The 25625-nt window shown below is 37.5% G+C and overlaps 1 protein-coding gene across 9 annotated transcripts in view; it reads right to left on the bottom strand.

The window, feature by feature from the left end:
- The window catches only part of NXPH1 (neurexophilin 1), a 232004-nt gene that overhangs the window by 38657 nt on the left and 167722 nt on the right, over window positions 1-25625 (bottom strand). For 8 of the 9 annotated variants that reach the window (XM_041122687.1, XM_030010053.2, XM_030010048.2 and 5 more), the window contains one exon: window positions 1362-3305. In XM_041122687.1, coding sequence (XP_040978621.1) covers window positions 2544-3305 — 762 coding nt within the window. In that variant the 3' untranslated portion in view covers window positions 1362-2543. Of the gene's footprint in view, window positions 1-1361; window positions 3306-25625 lie in introns of those variants that run through there. The other variant, XR_005932126.1, reaches the window with a different exon arrangement.

The following is a 25625-nucleotide window of genomic DNA, read 5'->3' on the forward strand; positions in this document are numbered from 1 at the left end:
CAATCATAATACAGATTGCTAAGATTGCTAATCATATTTAACACTGGAATTCTACATACTATGAAATGGAAATTTGTATTGAACTCAATGGCAAAATTCCCACTGACTTTAATAGAGCCATGATTTTACTCTTCGCCGTAGCACAAATTACTTTATGGTTTATATTCAGAACAGTTACTTTCCATAGAGCACAAATGAGGAAACACTACCTGTAAAATTACAATTCCTGTCAAAGAAAAAAAAAAAAAGAATTGTATCTCAGCATATTCCTGAATGAGATCAGAATCTGGACTGCATGGCTTGGACAATTTCTTTCTCCAAATCTACACCACAAGTTTGTCCCAGGAAATGTCATATATAATGAAGAAATTCCCACAAGCATATCTGTTTGAAGAAGCCAAAGCAATAATAATATGGAAGTCTCCTTTCCTACTTGTACATCAATGGGAAAATGTTTACTTGTCAATAATGGTATCCATTTGCTTTGTTTCATTGTCATTTAGGTTCTGCACATTTCAGCAAGAGAGGTCCACAAATGGAAGTTGCTTCAAACTTCTCACTTCTTGAAACATTAGTGGAGTGTTTATTGGGACTTTGGAGAAGCTGTTCATGACACTGTGCATATTTGGAAGCTGACCCATATCTGCATTCACAGCTTTGACACAAGAGCACAGAACCTGGGGGGAAGGGTGGAAGGGGGAAGAAAGCATTGCTAGGAATGATAATTCTGAAAGATATGAGATGAAATACTGAGTTCTTCTTTGGGCAGCCTTCTTTTAGGCATGGACTTGTTATAGTTGCTGGTTATCTAGATGCTGGGGGTAAGTATGCCACTATACACAAAACAACAACAACAACAACAAAAAGCTATGAGCTTTTTGTTTATAGGAAGAAAATTCCCTTGTACCATAAAAAGGGATCTCTTCATTCCATAAAGAGAGATCAGTGCCTCAGAGGAGGCTAAAATTAAGTTAAGGCAAAGACAAGGCCTGTGTACATAGAGATTGGCTCCATGTTTCCCCACTTCTAAATGATAATAAATCATTTTAAACAAAGCCCTGCTCCTGTAATTTCTTTTCCAAGTGGGGGCTTCCACTCAAGTTAGCCAGACCCTTCAGTAATAAGATCTGCTTGCTAAGAATAGGGCCCAAGAAATTTTTATATATTCTACACATATGTCTATATGTATTTGCACACACACGCACACACATGTACATATACACGCACAAACACGCACACACACAAATTTATAAATATATGTATATATATGTACATATGCAAAGAGACAAGATTGAAAAGCATGTCAGACTTGGAGTGTTATCCACCATTTAAACTACTATCTACACAGTACATATTGAAACTCAACTTTAAGATTTTTTATTTTTATGTACAGTTCATTTTCTTCTCTGGAAATAAAATATCTAAATACAGACAGACTGTAATGTTGTATATGTATAGCTTTCAACAATACTTTAGCTGAATAAATGCTTTGTACATAGTTCTGTCTTTTAATGGAGTTTACAGCTACATTGATAAAATGGATTCCTCATTTCCTTGATTGTTTTTAACCAATAACAAGCAGAGAGACAATTACAAGTTAATATTAATAAGCAGCTCAAATAACACCGGTTAAATTATGTACAATACAAACCATTCATACAAATGAAGACTAGGATATTGAATTTGTTACAATATTTTGTAATAAAGATAAGACAGCCACTTATAACTTACATGTTCTCCGCCAGGCATTTTCCTTCTTAGAGATCAGTTGGAGAGTTTTTAAGTAGCTTAGCTGGCCTAAACTCAACCAGGTTTAAAGAATCAGAGCTTAAAGAGTCAGAGAAACATGAAACCAGAATGTCTGCCCACATGTAAATTCCAAATGTTTGCCCATCTTTACTAGTAACAGGCTCGCTCCATGGAAAAAGAGCCACCTAACACCACCTCGAATGTGCCTACTGTATGCTGGAAAAAAGTCACGATGCTTTGCTGTGTTCATATAATAAGGAATACTGAAATCTAGACACACATTTTTCCCATTTTAACAAGTATTTACTCCTACAGTATTATTTACCAGCACAGCTACTCCAAGCAGTAGAATGCATGAGTGGGGATTATTGATTGGCGTGTACTCAAAGGACTTTCAAAGAGATTTCCATAACAGTCTGTGTTAGAAACCATTCTCTGTCTAGTTAATCCATTTTGCTTGATGATAGGTTATCCTGAAACCTTAGATATCAGACAATGAAAGCTCTCTTAACAGGAATCTCAATAGATGTGAGCTGAAAAGAGTGTGTGTCTTTGTGTACGTGTATGGTTTTATTTCAAATCCATAGTGATTTACAACTAGATTGATACATGGAGCTGACGGGGCAAAAATTACATTAGATTGTTTTCCACTAACATATTTGCAGCCATTTGACATCAGCAGCAGCAGGTAGACACATTCCAGGCAATAGATGTGGCCTTCCTCCTTGAGGTTACAGCCCTGTCATATGACCTCTTTTATTCCCCAGGCTTCAGTCTCAGACACATGTTGGTCCTCACCCTGATGGGAAGTAGGGTGTGTCACTGTGGTAGTTGTAATCAGGACACACCTTCTGTACTAGTTTATAATCTGTACTATAAAAGGAAATGTAAATACAGATTACTTTAAAGGGCTTGGAGCAGAGCCATGACACGTGGCTCTGGGTCTGCTCCTGATAACAGGTTTTTGAAGGGTCATAGTTGCAGAGTGTGTTCTTGGTAGCCTTGTCAACCTTTTCATACTCGATTCGACAGTTAAAGGACTTGGAATCTTTGGCATCAATCACCGTCTGTTGTGCCAAGTCAAATTCCACTATTTTTGTAGGGGGCACTAGGCTCACAGATACATTCCCTTGACCAGTGGAGTTATGCCTGAAGTAAACACTAAACGTCCCATTGCCATGGTCAACGATTTTCCCTGTTATTAACAGATTTAGCTTCACAGTCTTGATGTTGGAATGAAAATCGCCCCAACCAAACATTTTCTTAAATTTCCCAGTTTTGACAATGGGCCGTCTCTTTGCTCTGGGCCGAGGCTCTTGCAGGTCTGTGGAGTTCCTCAGCCAGTCCCAGAGATCTTGCTCAGAATAAGTTTCTGGGGCATCGTATCGCAGGTCCAAATCTGTATCATTTTCCTTTCCACGAAAAGTCTGTGACAGCAGTCGGCTGATGGACAAGTCTTTGCTACTTTCTGTCCATATGTGCTTTAGTGTGGATTTAGAGCTTCCTGATTTTAGAAGTTCTGTTTTTCCTCCATTTGTTAAATTTGCACAGGTAACCTGAAAAAGAAAGAAGGGAAGAAGAAAGAAAGGATATATTGAGAAACTTAATACAAAATCCATCATTCCCACCCAAGACCAAAATGATCAGATTTCAAAATCATAGGGATTTTTTTTTTTTTGAGAAATTAAATTATATCTTTGTACTCAGTAAAACAAAACAGAAACATCTATTTTCCTCTTCTTTCCAAGTAGTTATTACTTAATTCTCCTTTGTCAGTCTTTTACACTGGCCTTCAGATTTAATCCCAGCTATTCGCATTATTCTTCAGCCTGAAATCTACTTCCGTTATGATGCCTGTAAGTGATGAGTATGTAATGAAGTACTGCAAAAACTAAGGTACACAGCCATGTCATCCTCCAGTCTCTATGTGGCTTTCATTGGCCATTTCTCATCTCAGAGTGAAATACTCTTGCTTGAATGTTGTCTCTCCAAAGTGACTGTGTCTTCCACCATCAGAGTTACATTCATTTATTTTTGCTGCCCCTGGAGTCCACTGTCAGGGTGCTGTCTTCGTGGTGCCAGCCTGACCATGCTCAGAGTCCATGTCATTATAAATCTAATAATAGTAATATTATTTCCCTACTCCTTTTATGAGAACACATTGGTCTGTGTTCTTGACTGGGACCTTCAGTCACAACTACAATATAAATAATGAAAATTTTAATGCGTTTTGCGTCAACAGCTGTACGTAGTGTGTGCTGTACCTCAGTTAATGCAAGAGGAGTCACAGTCTTCTCTTATAGTCCCTTACAGATTAGCTACTGATTTGCCTTGTCTGTATCTAGTATGACATGCATTTCTCCTCCCTCACTTCACTTCTTTTTTTCACACCTTCGTCCCCAAACCAAAACATGATCTGTGCAAGACAGAAAGCCATTTGTGTATTTACAAAAAAAAAAAATAGGGCCACCAATTTAATAGTAAAAAAAATCCTGCAAACTCACATTTTAAAAAAATACAAAATCTTGCACCAAGTTCCTACAAAATCATAAACTTCAGACATAGTTTTTCACAGAATTTAGTGTCAGAGCAATTTGTTTTATTTATATTTTTTCTCTTTGCCTTACTTGTGTGGAAAACAGAGAACAGATGCAGCCTTGCAGCTGTCTGACATGCAGCACTGGTAGAGAGCTCTGACGGAGCATAGCAGGAAGGGCTGGAATTGGCAGGGGGCAGTGGGTGGATGGAAAGGGACCGACAACACCCTTAGTCCCATTCCCCCTAAAAATTCGCACTGGATGCACTGCCACATTTTTTAACATTTGTCCTCTGAAGAGGACATCAAGTTTCTTATTTCCCTTTTCATGGCTACATAGGAGATTCTGAATATGCCTGTTTTATTCCTCTGTGTTCTGACACTGATTTACATGCTTCTATCATACTTGCAGTCACATCTTTCTCTTCACTTAAAAATGAATTGAGTGTATTCCCAACCCAGGAAACCCACTGGAAACCAGCTAGTATTTAAATCATGTCCCCTCCCTACTGGTACAACTGGAGGTATATGTCACGGAGGATATCTATCACAGCCTGGCCTTTTCATTTCCTAACAATCATGGAATTGAAGCATGCTTTCATTAACTTCAGTACTTTTTCAAGGGCAGTTGAAGGCACATACATAAAATCAGTCTAAATTGTCTTAATACCTTGATCAGATAGGAGGTATGCCCCCAGCCTTTTACAGTAAACAAATAGGTAAATAAATCTGTCACATCCCACACTATACCTTCCCGGTGCATTTCAGGTTGGTGGGCCAGTAAGGCTAATAGAAAAAATATGGCTTTTATTTAGAATTTTGCCAAAGAGATGACTTCCTCCTCTTTTGAATAGAAGGAAGGATTAAAACACAGACTAGCATTTTGATAGCCAGTTTGTAGCTGCATCTTAGCATCAACACAGTGAGCCAGGAGAGAAGCTGTAATGAAATGCACTGATGGTGCACTGGTTAATGAAGCAGCAATGAAGATGTCACAGGGAGAGAGAAAGAGACTCAGAATATAATTTTGCTGTGGCATATGGGGAAGGAGTGCAAAATAAGAAAAGAAATGTGGTTAAAAGGAAAAATATGCCTGTCTAGCATGAATCTGTCAACCTGCTATGAATCTAAGCAGTTAGCTAGCAGAGCTAGCATACCTGCAATCTGTAGGTAAGGTACAGATTGCTTACCACTATATTTTTCTTTGCTCACAGCTTGTTTTTCTTTTGTTTTCCTTTCTGCATCCAATGATTTACATTTCATAGGATTACACTACAAGTTCCATGTAACAAGATGTAATGGTATAAAAACCTTCTAAAGAGCAGGTCTCTTTTTTTCAGATGTATAAAACTGAATACCCAGGAAAGGAAGGAGGTATTTTCTGAAATGGTTGCTGATTGATCCAATACATGTGGTTTTTTGAAAGCCAGTATATTTCATGGAAATGGATGATTCAGATTCCATGCATGCTATGCTGCTTCATACCTGACCTAACAAATACAATTGATTGTTACTGTCATCAATTTTGTAATACCTAAAAGACTTCTCATCATGCAGTTAGCCCCGAGACCTCTGTTTGTGATTTTCATGTGGGTAACTGGCTGCATTCATGATTAAAGGCCTGAACCTGCCCTCCCTAGTCAAGTGTCTGTGTAAGCACTAGAAAAAACAGCCCACAAGGGTTAATAAAAAAGCTTTAGAATTCATTGTTCTTCACTAACATTTTCCAGCCAACTGCTTTTTCATATACTGTTAGTATACTATGTGCTGTAGAAAGTAGCTATATGTATCCTCAGAGACTTGCATACCAAATAATACAGAGCATTGCTGTGTAATAGAATTTCTGCAAATGCAGCACTTATTTTCACATGAACTAATCCACAATTTTCTTCCATCTCTCTTCTTTCCAACCACAAGGCTGCAATAATACAGGAAAGATCATGCAAATCCATGAGATTTTGCACTTAGTAGTGTGAAAACTAGCTTACTGAAACATAGACCTATTTTAGCGGTGCATTAAAAAGAGCTAATTTAAAATGGCTAATGGAGAGCTAAAACACTGAGCAGCGCAAACTCTGCGGTGGCTTTTTTGTCCTCTTCCTTGAGTATATTTGCATATAATTCAGAAACTTGCGTAGTCTACCTTATCAATTCGTTCACTATAACCAGAGTTGCCTTCTTTTCCACGGCCAAGCGCCACTCCTAGACGAAACATTGAAAAGTTTGGCCTACTTGTGCTGGGCCTGGCTAGGGTAGAGTTAATTTTCTTCATAGCAGCTCATATGGTGCTGTGGTTTGTATTTTTGACCCAAACACTGGTAACACGGTAATGTTCTAGCTCTTGCTGAACAGTGTTCACACAGCATCAAGGCCTTCTCTGTTTCTCTCTTGGCCCCTCAAGTGAATACATTATGGGGGGTGCACAATAGGTTGGGAGGGGACACAACTGAGCAGATGACCTGAACTAACTAAAGATGTATTCCATACCATATAACATCATGCTTAGCAATTAAAAGGAAAAGAGGGGGGCTTGGGGGGGGTAGCCATCTTTTGCTCAGGAACTGGCTGGGCATCATTCTACCCATGGGAAGTGGTGAGTGTTGCCTTTACATCACTTGTTTTGTTTTGTTTTCTTCTCTCTTCTTCCACTTATCCTTCAATTATTAAACTTTTTTTTATCTTGACCCCCAAGTTTCCTCGCTTTTATTCTTCCTTTCCTCTTCCCTTGTCCCACTGGGGAAGGGGCGGAAGTGAGCAAGCAGCTGTGTGGTGCTTAGCTGCCCACCAGGGTTAACCCACAACACCACTACAGTGCAATATATCAATGTTGGAAAAGGGCTGAGGAGGGCGATTTCCTCCATGACTGTATAGCTAGAAGTGGTTTTGAATTATTATGATGTCAAAAGTGTCCATATAGAACAATAGTAAGGAGCAAAAAGATTTAGAAATGCTTATCCAACACTACAAATGTCAGTGCAAAAGCAATCAGTAAGCCTGGCAGACTAACCTTTGGTTCCAGTCTTGTACATTTAATGGAAAGTACGAATTTCTACCACCTAGTAAAGTTTACCGATATCAAAAAGGTACAAGGACCTGACTGCCTGGTAACTCTTTTCCAAAGAATAATGACAAATTGTTATTCCATTTCTTTTTCTGCTTCTAGGAAGGAGCAAAGACAGTGGTGTCACTGGGCACAATATCCCAAAACATCATTAAAAAAGACACAGGAATTGAGCTGTAATTCAGTTTTTACTCCATTAAAATAGAATACTCCATTCTGTATCCTCCTTTTTAAGGGGGAAGAATTTTTTATGATGATGTTTAAGATCATTAAATGTATTTTAATGACTATGTGTAGTTTTTTTAGGACTTCCTAAGGGATACGCAGTTTATTTGTCTCAGAAATTTTGGAGTTCTCTTTTAAGACACTGAGCCCTGAATGCTTCGTCAGGTCAAACCTGAACATTGGGAGCAGAGAAAATTAAGTTGGAGAGAGATCTCGGGAAACCATGAAAGCCTCAAGTGGTGACTTAGGCCCTCTTCTCAGTGTAAAATCAACCCCAGGTTTATTAACATTAATTTAAGATTGATCAATTTGAGATTTAAAAAAATAGTCATTCAAAGAGGTACAGAATGCCTCTTGATTTCTCACTCTTTTCCTTTTATTCTAGCTCTATTACAGTTCATTACCTATAATTACAGTATTGCTTTAGAAATTATGTATTTATTCCTCTGAATGTATGACTACTTGAGGGCAAATGAAAATGTAAACAAACAATCTAATACTCAAGGTAGAAAATCTCTCTCTTCAGGTAAATAACTAATCAAAACCAAGATCGTTTTTGCTGGCATAACACTGTAAGAATTTGGCAGCACTGTGTTTGCGTATGCTCTGTATAAAAGAATTCAGAATTTTCTTTCCTCGGTCAGATATCTCAGATACAGCATGGGTAGGAGATTACTGAGGGACATAACTATAAGCTGGACCATTATCAAGGCAGGACATCACTCAGGAAATTTTAGCTGGATCCAGTTTCCTCATATTAATCCTGTTTATGCAATGGGTGGAGGAAAATCTGGACCTAGTTTACCGTTCTACTTTGATCAATTTTTCTTCCTATACTTGTCTACACACTGTACAAAGTTACTAGTGGCATGGAAATATTTTATTCAGTGAATAATTTCTAGACAAGTCAAAGCCAGTATTCTACAGAAATTTGGCTGTAAAAAAAGAAACTGAGAATGAAAGTTAATGGAGCTATAACAGGGGGAAGTAAAACACAGTGAAGGACTTGTACCTGTTTCAAACTGACACTTTGGAAAGGGAGGACAAACACAGAAGGCCACACATATTAATATTACACAGAAACAGACCTCTCTGTTTTTAACTTACAAGCCTTTTTCCTACATGACATGAAAAGAATAAGGATGTGGATTGATTGATCAAAAAATGCAAACTCAGATGAATCTGACAAATGAAATAGTAAATCCCAATCTACTGTGTCAAATGAGAACACAAAAATGGCTATGCAGGATCAACCAAAGACTCATTTAGAAAAATGTCCTGTCTCCAATAGCAGCTATAAGAGATGTGTGGAGAAGAGCAAGAATATGGCAAGCATATGATAGTCCCCTAATTTCTTCCCAGCTGTCAAATATTTCTAATTTCCTCTGCTAGATATTGTTTCTGTATATGTTTTCCATTTCAGTAACTCTCAGTAGACTGCTCTTCTCTGCATTTGTCCACTCTGACATTTTGTAAACTTCTACGCTCCATAACATCCTTCAGCAATGAGTTCCACAGCATTATTCCCTCTTACTGGTTTTTTTGAACCTGGCTTCTGCTACCTTCTTTGGAGAACCCTTCATTCTCCAGATGGAAAATCCAGTCTCTATCCAAATTTCCCATGCTCCTCTTTACTTTTCTTTGCTGCTACACTTTACATACTTTTTCTACAAATATCAGTGAGTGGAAAATTTGATGATTTCTAGCTACCTAAAGAAGCCTACTTCTAGCCCACCAGCATATGCCTCAGCTGTATCTATTCATAGTAGTAAACAAATATTGATCGCTTTTCCAGCCTTGAGTACCAGCCTCCTGTGTCACATGGATAATCCCTTGTATGGAAGCCATTCTATAAATATACCTTTGAATTTCCTTTTTGTCCTTCTCTGAAGCCTTCTCAGTTCTACTCCCAGATCCATCTTTAAGATGAGGAGACCAGAATGGCACACAGTATTCAAGATGTGGCAGAACCATGGCCTTGTATGGTGGCAAATGGCCTTCTATTATTTGTTCACTTTTTTTTTCTCTACTAATTCATAATATTTTATTTGGTTTTGATCACTAATGAGCACTGAACTGATGCTTGCATGAAACTGTCGTAACCCTAAAATCTCAATCCTATTTATATATGAAGCTGGGATTTCTTTTTTCCCCTACGTGTTTCCCATTGCATTTACTACCACAGAATTTCATTCCTTAATTTACTGCCTATTTATTAATTCTGATAAGATCTTTCTGCCATTCCTCACTGTTGGCTCTTATCTTTCCTACTCTGAAATATTTTGTCATCAACAGACTTTATCACTCACCTTTCCCAGGTCATTTACAAATATATTGAACAGCAGAGGTCCTTGCACAGATCCCTGCAGAATTCACATGGTGACCTCCTTCCATTACTGACCATACAAAAAGAAGCATCTGAAGTTTTCAACAATATTTTGTAAAGTAATCACTTGGGATCATTCACTTAAGCATAAAAACTTTTATTTTTGGTCACACAAAAAACAGAGGGAAGGTTAAATTTTTGTATTGTCTTTAACTTAGGAAACTGAACTTAATATACACTGTTACTGGAATTTTTGTGTAGATCTACCTTAGGATTCATAAAAATCAGCTTAATATTATCAACTGTGTTCAGCTCAGCTTTAAATTCGGTTTTTCTTGTTTTAATTGATGAGCTACCATGCTTGTTCTGAATGGCCTTTGTTGGAAAGAAAATGTGGCTACCTGAGCTTTTTTCATCATTCACACAACAGAGGTTATGCAAGACCAGAAGCTGATAAAATTTCAGCTGACGACAGCTGATATAAATTCAGTGAAATTTAACATCACTGAAATTAGAGCGCCTATACCAGTTGATATCTGTTCAAGATCTGACTAAGAATAAAAGACTAATGAGAAAATTTGTACCCACAGAAAGATGAGGGCACTAATAGAACAGTAAAGACACTGCTTTGTTTAGAGACATTATAATTCTTAACAGTTTTTGATCATAAAATATTAAGACATTGCAGTGGGCTGTTCTGCAAAAGAAAAATAACTAGCACAAGTTACAGTTTTACAGTGCTCTTCTACACAATGCAAGTTGCCTGTTCTAAATAAGTCTGAAAACAAGCAAGTCTCAAAAAATTTTCAGGAAATGCAAAGGCAATAAAGCACCTTCAATGGTTGGTTTCCAAAGAGAATATTAAGAATTACTATGTCAAATTTTGCTTTAAAGTCTCATTTCCTCTCCCTTGCATTCATGTTGACTGTGGGCTAAGCTGTGACACTGCTATGAGTCCTGTGAATGGTAACAGACTGATGAAAGAAAATGGCCACCTACTACCACATGCTAGGAAAGAGTCAGAACATGTTCTGTGCCAGCCCAGTCCATGATCTAGGGTGGGAATCACCTCACTGATCACATCATTCACCTGGAATTCAGGTCTTAGGTCTAAACTATTCATCTAGGCTTATTCCATAATTGAGAGAGAGAGAAGCAGGATGAACTACCTCCTCTGTCTCCATGAGGTATTGATGAACCTTCAAGGGTTGAATAAATGCTCCTAATCTAGATGCCTAAGGGTAAGGAAGAAAAATCTGACCTATGGTGCATAGTTTGCCCTGGAGAGAACACCATGGAGAGAACACAAAGGCTGCAGGCTGGAAGCAGGACAATGATTGCCCTATCTAAATGCTTTCTGAAATGCTGTAGTCATGTTCAAGTCCACTGCTCCCTATACATCTGTAAGCACGGTCAAGCTAGTGCTGTGCTACTCAGACAGCAAGGTATGCAGACTTGCAAGTATTTCTCCTCATTTTAGATATAGGAAATTTCCCAGCTGGTGGTTTCCTCTTAGAAACAGTGTAGCTTTGTACTATTCCGTTATCTTTTGGGGTTGATTTAATCATGGAAATAATTTTCACAGGTATTTAGAATCTGAAAAACTAGTCTTCCTGAGCCTGTTTTGTTCACTACTGACTACAAGAAACTGTTTAGTAAGCAGGCTTTTAAAAAGTGTTTAGTCTGTGAAAGATAGATAGGCACTTGAAATCAATCAGACTTAGACTGTAATTATGGAGACATTTCTTCTCGTAGCAGTGCCCTAACTGATATTTTTCTCTTTCTCGTTATTTTCTCTGCCTCGCTCTGCCAGTGCTGCCCTCTCAGCTGTGGCAGTACAGCTCTTTGTAAGAACCCATGACTTTCTTTTTCCTTTCACAATCTTCCAGAGTGGAAATCAAACTCAGACTTAAACATCTAGGCTCCTTTAAGTGCCTGGAAAAGACTGAGAACTTTGAACCAAGAACCAAAACCAGAGATCCAAGGCGGGAAGCAATGAAAAGCCAGCCCTAAGAAATGTTCCACCCTTTTTCTGAAAAGCAGGGTTGAAGACAGGCATTGCTGTCAATCTTGCCTTTCAAAGAAGGAATCTCATTGTTTTTCCTTCAAAGATGTAGCTCCTAGAGAAAAAGGAAGTGATTGCCATTATCTATTTAATTTAAGAGGTTAAGAACATTAGCAAGTCAAACCAAAAGTCTTGTACCATGTATCCAACAATGGCTAAAAGTTGGTTTTTGTCGAGGAATCCAAAATCAGGGAAAGAATATACTACTTCTACCAGAAAACCTTTCCCATCTTCAAGCCTTTGTAGATCAAGGACTTCTTAAGCTGGATTTGTGGCTACAAATTTAATAACTTTCAACAAATATCACTTACACTTGCCTGTTTCTGTCTGAAACTTCCAGCATCTGAAACACCCTCCAACCAGTAGTTCCACCTCTTAACTTCAGACTATCTGAGGAACGTCCTGGTTTTTTTGAACAAGTCACCTCCTAGCTTCATTTGATGCCACATAAATTCTTGTCCCACAGGCCACAACAAAATATAGAAAGGCAGCAGCATTTTTCCTGTAGCATTCCAGCAGAAGCAGCTTGGTGCCTGGATGCTCAGGCCAGGCAAAGCTGTAAAAGTTTATGGCTGGCACTAGAGGAGCTTCCTGGTCAAAAAAACGAGGTAGTGTCTGAGTTACAGGTACTTCCAGAACTAGGCAGCTCCAAAGGTGGTAGTCAAGAGGCAGCATAAAACTGTGGGTTTAGAATACATAGGAAATGTATGGACTCTCTCGGTTCAATTTACGGACCAAATCCTGACCCACCACCAAAGCCATTTGTAAAAATCCTAGAGGAGCAGAAGGATGAACATAGTGTGGTATTATGTAGCTTGATTTCATTTTCTTGCCTAGTTAAGGCAGAACGGAAGGTGTTTGGTTTGTAAAACATCATTTCTCTTTCAATTTGGAAAACATTATACTATCCCTTATAATAGTCTGTGAACTGAAGGACCAAATGAGTTACAATACGCTGTGAAAATCTTCACATTACAATTTTACAGCTTTCTGCTTTTTGCCTTAGAAGTGCAGGAATTCAGCCCAAATATTTCTAATGGTGGAGAAGCAAGTGAATTTATAAAGATTTGGAAAAGGATTGAAATATAACTGTGTGAAATATCCTATTAACTCTTGCCCTACGTTTTACATTTTTAGAAAGAATTTAAACTAAACTCTTGAAGCCTGCTGCCTATGTTGTCATTAAAGATTTTTTACTTCAGTGGATTATGACTTTTGAAAATTCATCCCATCTCTGTTCAGCGGGGGATTAAACTTCCATGGAATAAATTAAAGTGGGTTAAAAATCTCTAACAGAGTTTTAAGACCCCTGTATTATGCTAGTATCAAAAAGTGCTGCTAACTTTGAAATTAAAGTCTAGCTAGGTAAATAAATTTTGTCAAGGATCTATTGTTCTCATTCCACATTCCTATAAGCCTTCTTTTATTAATATTGGTTTGCCATTTTCTGCATACATGTAGAAAGTAATATTAAATAAAATTAGATTTTATATGAAAGGCCACAGAGCAACATTTTAATCAAAATTTGCACTGTAGTTTGCTTTATATATAACACACTGAAGAAAATGTCCATTTTCACATGGGTAGACATATCTTCTGAAGAAGGTGAAAAAGACTATAATGTGTGATATCCCGGTGCTATATAACGGACAAAGCCACTGTGCACTATTAACATGCTCTATTAGTATTACTCATTTTCTACATACTGTTTCCAATCATCCACTGTTAATGTAAAAGTTTAATAAAATTAAAATACTCCCACATTTTACCCAAATAGTTTGTTGCTCGTGTCTGATACCATATTTTTCCAAAGAAAAGTGTTGATTCAGCTGAGTCACTTTCCACATAGATACTCATGGGTGCATTCTAGAAATCTGAATTCGAACAAAGACATCCTTTGAGGAGATTTAACTCCCATTGATCTTGGCAGAGTGTACATTCCCACACAAAGAAATTGTATATCTGTACGAGATGCTCGTGAAATACAAAAAGGTATAAGAAATATATAAAAGTATAAGAAATACTATTGCAAAAGTACAGATTCCTTTCATTAAAAATGCCTGTTGTTCACTATGAGTTATTCACTTACTGCAAACAGCTGAATACTTTAGGAAAGGCATTTTAAAAGCACAGAGGAAGCTGTTCCAAGGTTCAATTGGAGTTTGGCACATCCCTGCTAAGTTTTATGCCTTCATCTTCACCTTATGCCCTTGCCAGATTTGTGTACTGACTTCTCAGAAGTCTTCTGTGATCGCAAAGAAGAAGGTTTTCTTCTCATTGAATTTCAACCTGAAGCAGCAATACATTCCCTTTCTAACTGTGTTTGTTTAATAGGCATTGATCATTCATTCATTCAGTCAATGGATATCAAAATCTATTAAAATCCATCTCAGAGGAAAGAGGTGTGTTTCTTTAATGTTGTTCTGGTAAGGAAGGGAAAGATTGAATAGCTATTCTATTGCAAGGGTACTCAATTTTTGTTGAGATTTTCTTGGTGGTTTTGTCAAGGTCTGCTAATTCTTACAGGAGTATGCTCAACAGTAAGCAGCACGTGGGCACCAGCTCTGCTGGGCAAGCCAAGTGCTGCACGCTGTTTTCCTGGCTATGATGTACGCGAACATGTTGCAATGCTCCCAAAGTGCAGAGATGTCAAAGAAATACGGATTGTCCGACTGGAAACTGGGAGACACCACATGTTACATATTTACAAGATCCAGGCAAAATTTATTCTTGATCCAAATCTCAACAGGACTCTACCGTCAGCGTACGTTTGCTCAGTCAGGATGCAGGGAGACCAAGTAGCCTCAGAAAAAGTACTACCCCTATTTGCTTACATAGCTGGTCTTTCTGTGATTCTGGACACAGGTGTCACAAGAGACCTATTATGCCATTAAGAGGAATGCAGTTACAGAGTACTAGAAGGGGATACTGTACACCAATTTCTTTGCCTCTTGTAAACTAGTAATATTCATTCAGTATAGTACTTCTTTGTAGTGATTATCCCTGAACTTGCACAGACTGGTTTTTAGGTCTATGGTACCTTTTTGACTTGATCCGGACAGACACGGTGAGGGAACCTAGCACAGCCAAACAAAAGTTAATAGAATAGCCAATAGAAAATCAACATTTTCTGTGCCTGATAGTAGTCTTGTATTTTCTTCCTGCAATAGTATCACACCTAATTAAAAGTGAAAATTAATAGCCAGCGGGATTAATCAAATTCCATATGCAAATATCTGGCTCATGAGAGCCATGGTCCAATTGCTAGTACTATCACTAAGGTCATTAATTTAAATTGAGATGAGTTAAGAGTCCTTTGAGCATTGACACATAAGTTGAAGGAGGTTATTCATTGCTAAGTTTTTCACACTGAACCGAAAAACTTAGGAAGAAAATGCGTGAACATTGCTTCAGCACACCGATTTCTAGGATAATGAGCAGTACTGTGAGCTTGTCTGTGGAGGACTACGAGTACTTTCCTGTAACATACAGTAGTTCTGATACATTGCTTTAAATTCCTATTAAGATGTACTGAAGCAAGTTGAATACAAGATAGTTCAAGGTCTAGTAAACTGACATTTTGGGGATTATTTTATGCCTGCTGACTTCTGCTGAGCACCTCCAAATTACAGAAAGATTTTTCTTTTTTTAAACAAAAACTGAGTACCAGTTTCATAAACCCTTCACACACTTTTCCAGTCTTCAGAAAAGGTCCAAACATTTCCAATTAGCAAGAAATATTAAGTCAACTTACAAATAGAAATACTGGAGCTAGAGCACTGGTTATACTAGTGCAAATACAGTGCATTCTCAGTTTACCGTCTCTTCAGCTCACCTCAGAACTAGCTCCAGGGTCTTGATCCATAACTGCATTTCTAGGCAGGGTGACTAGAAGAAGTGTAGTCTTTAAAGGCAAATTATAATGGAGTGCTGTACACCTATGAACTTTCTCCAAATGCTGATGGCTGAAATATTTTAAGTTGCATAGTAACAGAATGACTGCAGAGTAATAAAGTAGTGATGGCATTATATTACTTTTCCTACATAAAGAATAAAAACATAAAATTTATTATTCTGACCTTGTATCACAAGGACTTCTCAGGTATGTAAAAAAATTCAACTGGCCTATCAAAATGGACTTAGACTAAAGGGAAACCTGCAAAGCATGGTTTCCAGAAGTTTTTTGAAATTTAAAGAAAACACTGGAGTCTGAAAAATTAGGCTGGAATCCTTACAAGTTTGGGCTTTAGCATTTACTCAATAGCATATTTTCATATTCTTAAAGTATAACAAATGTGGGGTTCAGGGACAATCAGGTCCCAAATCTGCATGAGTTAAGAAATGCAGTGGTACTGAAAATGGACGGAGAAACAGAAACTTTTCCTACCAAGTTCCAGAGAGCCTTCATCTTTTTTGACTGATACTTGGACCCCATTCTGCTTTGACCTCAGACTGTTCTGAGCATCACCACCTTGACCGCACTGAATTATTTGGGCCAATTCTATCTGCATTTCCATTCATACAGCTTCCTGCATGAGCAGGATTTCAATGGAGAGATTCAGACAGGAATTAAGATCTTTGCCTTTCAGAGAATAAACATTTCTTCAAAGACAGGTCAAGATGACTGTATATTAATATATTCCTATATCTGCCCAAAAAAGCAAATAACTTTTTTCCATTGTCTCATCCTCTGTATCTGTGTGGCTGAGCAGCAGCACAAACCAATTTAACCTTAGCAAGCAAATTTCATTTGTTACCTGCCAAATGCTGATACAAAAGATAACTATGAAAAAGCAATAAAATCCTCATTCTAAGGCAATAGGTAACATGCCTTCACTATAATATACTTGCTCAATAACATTCAATGAACTCATAAAAGCATTTAATTTAAATATAAATGCTTAGCAGTTCCATTTTTCAGGGAGTAAATGACACTTTTGCTTGTGTTTCTTTTAAATGCATTCACAGAATAGACATCCTTTCAAAACCCACAGTAAGTGTTATATATTATTACCATTACTGCAATGCTCACGGACCACTCTGTGGTCAGGGTTACAGTGTACTAGAAACTAAACATATATAGTCACTGCCCTAGAGAGCTTTCTCACTGAAACAGATTTGGCAAAGACAAAGCTAAAAGAATATCGGTGATGTTCTAACTCAGATGCAGAGCTAAGGGTTAGTACAAATCTCTGGACTTTTCTTTCCAATGTCATATCCAGGATGTCCCAAAAAAGGCTGATTCCAATAACTGGTTGAGATACAAGATGCCAGTAGGTGTTTTAAAAAGGATGCAGGCTCAAGGAAATAAAGTCAGCTCAGAGGTGAGTTGTGTTATGGAACTCACTAAGTCCATGTCATCAAGAAGCCTGAAACCCACTCATAGAGCATTAAGAGGTCCCAGCTTTCTCCAGGAGCTGGGACACCTGCCCTCAGTAGTAAGAAATATTTGACTTGTTCCTCTGATAAAAATGGAAGTGAAAGTAATCATACAAATATAATCTGTCTTCGAAAATGTGAATCCTTCAATTCCCTCTTTATCCTTCAGCTGCCAGTCAACAGCAGCTCTGGGTAGTCCATAAGCTACCTAGTGAATAATAAGAATATTTTCCATTGTTTTAAATTTACTTAATAAAATTCTAATTATATAATTTTTACAAACTTACTGGAAACCAGCAACATCTTACTCACCTTATTCAAGCTATTAGCTCTTTAGAGTGTTTTCTTTCTTAGTTTGTTGTATAGATAACTAAGACAAGGGACTGTAGGGCAGCAAGAAAAGTCCAGCTGGTACTTGTTACAAGATTCTTTAAGCATTTTATCCACCCACTGAAAATTTTTTGTGTATTCATCTTATGGATTTTGTTGCTAAAATATGGAAACATTTTCATCTAGTGTAATCCAGTAATATCCTAGATGAATTAATAGAATAGATTTTTCTGGTCATTTCAAAGCAGTTTTTCCATGGAGGAACACATTCGGTCTAAAAGACGTCATGTTTACAAGACAGACGTTCTATCACTCACCAGTTGCAGAATGGTGTGAGAACATCAAGCTTTGGAATTTACAGTTTCGCTATGTCGTGATAGTAACCCTAACCAAATGCCTGAAGCCTAAGCCCCACGCCAAAATCCTAACTCCTCATTCTAAGCCCCTAACATTCAACCTCTCACTTAACCGTAACTCTAACCTGTTTGGTGCCCAAGAAGGAGAAGAAGGGCAGGGGTTGTATGTATAATGCACATAATTTAGCTATGATATACTTTCTCTAAAACTACTCCTGCATTTTCAAGTATGATCATGTACTTCAAGTGATGCAGAATCAGATCATTCGCCAGCTTCACTGACTACCACTTCACTAAATTTTCAGCAGATCCACGTCAGATTAATCCAGCTGAGGATAGACCACATACATTTAACATTATCAAAAAACTGTCAGTTTTAAATTGCAGGTTCTTCTGCATTCAGAGCACTTAGAATAATCTTCAGCTATATTTGTGTTCCAAAATATGATTTGATATCACTCAGAATGAAAGAAATCCAAATATATCAACAGAACACAAAAAGCTCAGGCAGGGAGACTGCAATTTCCCAGTTTGTCCTTCAGTCCGAAAATGTAGTACTTTTTGTTATGGGGAATGGCAGTAAGGGCTGCATGGCAGTCTCTGTGCCTGTTCAATTACTGCCCATTCTAATCAGATTGCCAGCAAGGGATCGTTAGGAGTTTGGTGTTTATGATGTAAAATATCTACTAGGAATTGGATTTTGATCATCACTTCATTTTACATCTGTTTCCCACTAACCAATGGAACAAAAGAGTGTTAATCACTCTTGACCTTTCCTGGATTTGAACTAGTAACTTAATTGCTAATCCCTACTGAGGGACTCTGAAGTACACTCTAGAGCCCCTGAGGCATGCAGCCTGACTCCCTCAGTTCAGCACTGGTTTTAACCAACAACATCATCAAGAATATGCTCAGACTTGACAACGTTAATTACAGCTTTGGCCATAGTTTCCCGATGAAGTATAGATGAAACTGTTTAACTAGAAACATTAAAAATATCTGCCGAGCTCTAGGTGATTCTACATGAATCAGAAAGTATCTCCAGCCAGGAAGATCTTGCAGACTCATGTTACTGCACTGTCAGTTCACTCCTAAGAAATGCCCAACTCCTGGCAATTAGAATTCTTAAGGGACTGGGTGAAAATCTGTTAGTTTTGGCTTGTTTCAAAATCTTCCCCCAGATGGTAATATAATTCCAAACCAGCTGAGATTCACTTTGTGTTGAATTTCATTGTAAAAAAGGATCATACAGCAAAGCGATGAACAAAAGGTTTTCCCCTCCTCAAATTTCAAGCTACAGCATGATGAGCATTTCCTTTGATTTTTTTTTTTTTTCCTAAATATGATTAGCTTATTCTAAGTTCCTTATCTCCAGGTCTAATCTTTTTCCTTGGTTATTTTCAAATTTACATTCAATCATATTTCAGACTAACATTTATAAACTGAGAGAGAAGAAACATAGAGGCAATATGGTGTACCATGCACTCAGGTCTTATTGCCAAGCTTAAAACTGGAAGAACATTGTGGTTCTACCTGTGCATTGTCTGCCAGATTAAAATGGCATTAAACTGATATTAATTTTCCTGTAAATGCCAGTGCCTAGTACTGTTACAGTTTGTCACATAGTTTCATGCTTCTTACATGTGTATGTCAATATATATTGCTTTTTTACAAGATTTAAGATCATATTTGTAACTAAGCTTAGAACCATATTTCTGCTTTAAACCTGCCTGTTGAAGATTTCTCTATATGGGTTACATTTACCTTTCTGTAATATTTAGAGCACATCATCATTGCAAACTGGAATGCAGAGCCTACTGCCCTCAGATTATACTGATCAATATCTCAGACAGAAATACTAGCAAGGTCCCTCAAAGCAGACAAACTGTGTAGACACAATGCTGCGCAGTAGCTAATTAGACCCACCTATCCACAGAGCTTATTAACTTAAGCATTGTACTGAGCTGATGCAGCTCTGTGCTTTCTGGTTCAGAAGATAGCTTGCTTGGTTCTAGCTCAAAGGTCTGCACTGTATTTGTTGCACAGTATTGGCAGAGCCCTAATTTTCTTCATTTTTAACCATTGAAAAATGTAAATCTTTCAAAGTAAATACAAATCACAGTACTTGTATGTGTTCACTGGAGTGAGCCATTTCCTGTATGAACTGAGTTCAGGCTTCACAAATTCAGTTGCACGATGACTTTGGCAGGCGCTAGGTAGTTCACACAGAGGGACACATGAAAGGTACCTCCCAGTCTGATGCGCTACCAGCCACTCAGGTTGCACCTCAAGGGACAAAAAGAGAGCACTGGTTTTCTAGTATACAAATAAAAACAATTTATTGTACGAGTTGACTGCACTTTAGTGGAGTTACTCCAGAACTACACCGGCATGACGGAAGTTTTAATCTGCTCCACATGGTTACTGCAGACCCAGTCAATAGCAACTTACTGAAATGAATACTTAATGTTTGTCAGGACTGAGAACATTTTCCCTTTCCTGCTGTCTTGGTCATACTGGGGTAGGCCTACACAGGTAAAAAAAAATATTTTTAAATTACTATTTTGGGCAATTTAAGCCAAGAAAGGAAAAAACTCTCTCACAAGTCTTGCCCTAAGATCTCAGCAAGAGACACGCAAGTCCCACAGAAAGCTGACTGAGAAAGTGTGTTTTGTTGGAAATATTTCCTTGACTAGGAATTTTCAAACTTTCATATAACAAATCACGCAGCAATCTCGCTTAAGCACTTCAAAGAACCAGCAAAACACAGCAAGAGCCATGAAAAGATTCAGGACTTCTGAACCATTCCCAGCCTTCTTGCTGTTGCTGCAGCTCCTCCAGGAAGGCAGCTTGCCAGCTTCCACGAACAAATCCCCTGCACAAGGGGACTGAGGTATTGCATGGACTCAGTCAACAGGAGCTTGTGGCAAGTATGCCAGGCCACCTGTTCTAGGGGGGATCGAGCCATGGAGAGGGGTTGAATTCAATTTCCTTAGCAATTCTCTTTACATGGCTTCTTAGCACTTATCAAATCTCTGCCACCTGGAGAAACTCTCTTTGTGTCTAACAGAGAGAGGGAACAATGGAGCAGAATGCGTGTTTCCCCATCCCCATACCAGATTGACACTGGAAACCCCTAAGTAACTGCTACAAATCTTACAATGGAAATACAGTTTTCCTGGGAAGAAGATGAAGAAACTTCTGGCAGATTAAAAAAAAAAAAAAAAAAAAAAAAAAAAAAATTCCTCATTCATTTCTGTGAAAATTAATTTAAACTTCAGGGGACTGAAATAGTGAAACAGCTACAGTTACTCCAGGGGGAACTTTCTATCCATTGTTGTCACATATTATTTACCACACTAAGGCTCAGATGTTTGCAGGAACTTAAAACCATTCACCAGCAAACGCTCTTCTTCTTAGTTATTAATATAGTGAAAAGACAATGGTCTTAGCAACATATCAACAGCAAATTATGCCACAGACAAATACATATGAAAACCACTTTTTTCCTTTACTTTGCAGCATAGAAAACAATAAATATTTATTTCTGTATTTGGGGGAAATACTTAAATGATTAATTGTTAGTATTGATCATTTATAAAATGTAACATGAAAAATATTTATTGACATTAATTTTGTTATACTGTTGGAACACAATATAAAAATAATAACCTGTTCAATTACAGCACTTTTCCTTAAAGATGTCAAAGAACTTTACAATAGAATCAAGTCTGTCTACTACATAAGAATTATTGTAATCATTAAAAATTATAAATGGCAAACCCAAAGTACTGAAAGTTACACAACTTCCACAAGGGAACCCAAAATTGCTCTGAATGCCACTTTAACTGCAAAATTGTAGCATCACCAAAAATCAATCCCAGATGAATCAAGGACAGTTACATTGCATTTTTGGTGAGGGTATTAATGCAAATGTTGTCCTAGCAGAAAAGAACAGGCAATAGAATCTATTAAGTAGAATCAATTTTAAGCTAATAAATATCTGCTTTGATCAGAAATTCAGGAAATAATTGCAAGATTAAAAACAGAAAGTACAAATAACTAAAAGCATATTTTGAAAGGAAATGTGTACATTGAAACCCAAATGATGCAAATTTTTTTCCCCCAATAAACTACCTGAATTGGGCATAATGAAGAATGAGACAAGACAGACAAGAATACAAAGCTTCCCAGTGCTGGTCCATCATTGGCAAAGTCGCAGAGAGAAATGAAGGTTTATAGTTGGAGTGGACCCGTGTGACACTTTCTGGAGAAGCAAGCTTTTTATTCAGAAAAGGAACAGATGTTTTGGCAGATAGCATAGAAAGAATCCTGTCAGAGACTATAAACTAGGCTTGAAGGGAAAAAAAAAGAGTGTGGAAAAAATGTGAAGTATAAAACAAAAGAAGCAAAATGACATGGATAAAATGGAAATGCAGAAAAAAGACAAGGGCTTTGTTAAAATTGAAAAGAGAAAGTAAATGTGCTAAACTCCTTATAACTTTGGAAGAAGTTTTAAGGCAAAAAAATGAAACTTATCTCTCTTCCACTGACACAGCTCATTGCAGCATGAGGCTGGGATATTAATTTTATAACTGCGGACAGAAATCAAATAAAAGGAAGAGTCAATGCCCTTTTTAAGCATCAGTAGAGAAAGATCACAAGTACACAGCCAATATTAAAATGCTGCCAAGGTTTATGGCTAACATTTAAGTAGATTTGTACTGGAAGAACAAAAAATAACCGACTGTGTAAATGGAGATGGGCATACTACCATCACCTGCCCCTGCACCCAGAAGTTTTCCTCTTTCTTTTGTTTGCAATAAAGCAGCTCCTTCTGAGCCAAACAAATGTGTTTAAGATTTTAAACTCAAACTCACCAAGCCATTTCCTGTGAATACCCTCAGTCTTGATAAAGAAGAGCTTGGTCAAGAAATTCTCAGCCTACTCCATTTTGAAATCTACTGCTGCTGGACAACAACATTTGAAAATGTCCTCTTTAACATCCAAGCATAGCCTTTTCTGAAAAATGTGAAAGAAGCTGGTATCAGTTTAGCAAAGCCAGTTAGCCAGGGCTCAGTCCTGCCATCTGCTAAGAGTGAAGTATGAGCTGAAGATAGTATGGCATGTCTTGGTACAAATATCTAAGTTGCAAAGGAATGTGGCCATCTGCAAGGTGCAGTCCCAGCTGTATATCTACTGTGATCACACTGATACTTAAACAAGTAGTCATAAAGGATTCAGTTACTGTATATCAGCTACTCCATAGTAAGAGCCCACACACCTGTCCTTAGCATGTAGTAAACTCAAGGTAGGTCAAGACCACTTGTGCATAAACAACAACAAAAAGTTATCATGGGGAAAAAGCAAGATCATATATTTTTATTACAGAATACTCAAGATCACACCTTAACTTCCACTGCAATAATCTTCCTACATCCCAAAATAACAGTAGCTGGCCAGCAGGGATGCTGCTTAAGGTACAGTTCCTAAAGATATCTTAAAATCAAAGAATATATTTAGATTTAAATGTTGTCCTGAATAGCTGTTTCTATGAGGAGAGACCCATAGAGTAACACTGACTAGAGAAAGAATTAGAAATGCAATATCACAATGGAAGTGTTACACACTTTTGTCTTTTGGATGGTAAACCCTATATTAAGTCATTGAAGAGGTGCCATTTCTTGCACAGCAAGAAATAGAATATGTCTGTAAAAACAAGAAACCATGAGAAAATTTACAGTCAGAGGAATGTACAAGGAAGAGCAGCAAGAAAATGAATACAAAGTTCCAGTAAAGCTGACAGGAAGAAATAAGAAGGTTCATCTGGATAGAAAATTTACCATACAAACATTTTTTTGCATTCCATATATATTTCCATTAGTGACTTCCATTTAATATGTTCTCAGTCTTCAGTCAAAACCAGATTTTCCTGTCTGATGGACATGAAAGCTCAAATTCACATCTGCAAATTAACTATGTTCTTTCTGCTTCATACATCAACTATTATGTGCCACATTATTTCTGGAATTGTATCTTATCTTACAATTTGATGATTATGGTACATCAGGGAGAAGAGAATGCACCTTGCTCTGCCACAGCTACATTTTTATTGACTCCACAGTACTGAATGGGGAAATTTCTTTTTGTCGGCAAACTAAGCAGGTCTGACTTGGAAGATTTAATGGGTGCAGATCTGGCATCAGTGATCAGTTGATGTTTGCAATGACAATGGGATGGTAAAGTATCTGCTTAGTCTAGGAAGCTACTGCAACTATTTAATAGCAGAAGCAGAAATGTTTACACCAGAAACATTAAGGGATGGCAGGGTAGCAGACTTTTACCAGCTTTTTCTCTGGAAAAAATGTGCTTCTTCATGAATGGGGAGACTTTCTGCACTCTCGCCACCAACCCATCACAGCATTTCCAGCCTGTTATTCATCACTAAAAAACAATATGAAGTAATCTCTCCAATGGTTCCCACTGACTCTGTAGCTTTCAAGTTTTGTGATATATGACCAGCCCTCCCTGGGAAAGTCTATAGCTTCCCAGTTTAGTTCTTCAAATTCCAGAACCATGAAACAGAAAAGGAAGCAAGATCTTTCAGCTTGCTTGCTCACAAATTCTCTGAGGCATATAGCAAGGTCTTTCCTCCTCCCCCAGACTCCTTAAAATCTTCTTTGACTCTGAAAACTGGGTTTGTGTCTTCTGAGAAAAAAATTCTTCACTGGTGAGGTCTGATTAAAAGTAAATCTCCCTTGTTCTGTAAAAAGGAAACAATTGAGATCATTTCTTACTGAATGGAGAAGTCACAAGCCCATAATACCAGAGGACAGATGGATTGATCAAAAAGACAACGAAATCTTTCCACTAACTTTGGTAGACTTTGGTCTTAAGTCATTAATCACCACTGTTAAGAGCTGTGGGTCTTGTATAGAGGTTTTGTACTAGGAAAAGAGACCAAAAAATACAATCTTGACATTTCCGCTAGTCAAGAAAAACTCAGGAGATGTACTTACAGCCATACTACAGTTGCGAGATTATAATAACCAGTTTTATATTTAAATAGAGCAGGTCAATGACAAATTAAGTATGAGACTAATGACATTTTGTTCATCACCAAGTTTTTTGACTGACTGTTGTCCTGTGTGGTGGCAAACATAAATTTCTATTTTCACTTTAGAAATAAACACTGTGACTACAATAAACACAGATCCATATGTTTTCCTTTGCAGAATTATTAGTCCATATATTTTTATATGGACATCCTCTATATATCAAGATATTACTAGAAGATTTAAAATGACAAAGACAATGGAGATTTTTGAATCACAGATTTCATCTTTTTTTATAGCATGCTAAAATAATTTATATTCAATAGCTGTATTTATGTATACTTGATGTTGCTTGCTTTGTTTGCTGCTATTACAAGTTACGTAGAAAAATTAGTTATATGCCTACCATTCATTCATCCAGACCATCCTCCTGATTAATGTTGATTTACTATGGGGGATTAGTCATTTTTGTGTTTTTTTCTCTTGCTCCTCCTACAATTCTCTTACCTTTTTCTAGCTGGTATGTACAAACCAGTTCGCTGA

This window comes from Aquila chrysaetos, chromosome 3 (assembly GCF_900496995.4).
Source record: "Aquila chrysaetos chrysaetos chromosome 3, bAquChr1.4, whole genome shotgun sequence".
Classification (NCBI taxonomy): Eukaryota; Metazoa; Chordata; class Aves; order Accipitriformes; family Accipitridae; genus Aquila; species Aquila chrysaetos.